General features: G+C 43.7%; 1 protein-coding gene across 1 annotated transcript in view; it reads left to right on the forward strand.

Annotated features, from left to right (window-relative positions):
* The window catches only part of LOC102489946 (protocadherin beta-13), a 4,161-nt gene extending 3,501 nt beyond the window's left edge, over positions 1-660 (forward strand). Inside the window, exon 2 of the mRNA XM_006156253.3 lies at positions 14-660. Within this exon, the coding sequence (XP_006156315.1) occupies positions 14-403 (390 nt within the window). The 3' untranslated portion in view covers positions 404-660. The remainder of the gene's footprint in view (positions 1-13) is intronic.
* The last annotated feature ends 751 nt before the right edge of the window (positions 661-1,411 follow it).

Below are 1,411 nucleotides of genomic sequence, written 5' to 3' on the forward strand. Positions count from 1 at the left end.
CGCCTGTTCCCAGCACTCCTGGGCGCTGCCCGAGGCCGCCCCGGCGCAGGCGCAGGCCGACTCGCTCACCGTCTACCTGGTCATCGCGCTGGCGGCGGTGTCGTCGCTCTTCCTGCTGTGTGTGCTGCTGTGCGTGGCGGCGCGGCTGTGCAGGAGGGCCAGGGCGGCCTCGCTGGGGGGCTGCTCGGTGCCCGAGGGCCCCTTCCCGGGCCACCTGCTGGACGTCAGCGGTACTGGGACCCTGTCCCACAGCTACCAGTATGAGGTGTGTCTGAGGGGAGGGACTGGGACCAGTGATTTCAAGTTTCTGAAGCCAGTCTTACCTGATTTCCAGGGTCATTATCTTGGGTCAGAAATGGAAGAAAACTCAATCTGTAGAAATGACTTCGGTTTAAGCAATTAAGATACTCGTTTTTTCTTATGCCACATTTACTTTTTGTGATAAATTCAAAGCAATGGTTTTGCTGTTATCCTGTTGTGAATTTTTAAATTACACTAAACTTGCCTGCAGGATTTCTAACGTAGTTGTTTCTTTTTTAAAAAATAAGATCCTAGGCCAACTTCTTGGCCTTGTGGTTGAGAGTACGTATCCCTCATTGCCTACACAGCTGTTGATCTTGAACTCTGCTGTTGAGAAATACATTGTGTGTATTCATACGTGCCCAAAATCCTGAAGAGAGGGAGAGATGGAGGAGACAGGTTTCCAGTTGGGGATGATCATTTCCCCATGGGGTGTGCTTTCTCAACTCTGTCTCTAGTGAGCTCAAGCTCCTTCTTGCAAAAAGTAAAATTAAAATGGTATCTCATTTTTTCTTTACCACTATACCAAGATGAATTATCTTAAATCTTCCTTCTCAAAATACTGATGAGGGGGCTGGCAGGTGGCATGGTGGCTAAGTTGCTAGACTACTACAGAGTTGGCTGCAGTTCCAGTCTCGGATCTGGCAGCTTGCTTTCTCATATTTACTTTCTGTCTCTCTCATCAAATTTAAAAATAAATAATAATAACAAAATAAGTAATTCTTCTAAAAAATGCTGATGAGGTCAATTATTATGTAAGTTTATTTTCTAGAATAGCTTTGGAATGTATAAGTGGAAAAATCATGGGAAATTAATTCCTTATAATCAATTGTAGTTCCTTGTAAATTTTCTTATTAGTTGCTAAACCATTAGTTACAACAGTGCAGTAATGTCCCAATACACTGCTTTTTAATCAGGAAGGACAAATAATTAGTTCAGTGAAAATGTCTGTCTCCTGGTTTATTCTGTCCACATAGCACTAATTTTCTCTGACACTGTTCTCTTAGAATATGATATAACTGTGCCTTCTTTCCTTAGTACATCAGAGTTAGTTTTGTTGTTTTGCTATAGGGCATGTGCACTTGTCAGAGACAGAGAAATCTCCCCCCAT

This window comes from Tupaia chinensis, unplaced genomic scaffold, assembly GCF_000334495.1.
Source record: "Tupaia chinensis unplaced genomic scaffold, TupChi_1.0 Scaffold000484_1, whole genome shotgun sequence".
Classification (NCBI taxonomy): domain Eukaryota; kingdom Metazoa; phylum Chordata; class Mammalia; order Scandentia; family Tupaiidae; genus Tupaia; species Tupaia belangeri.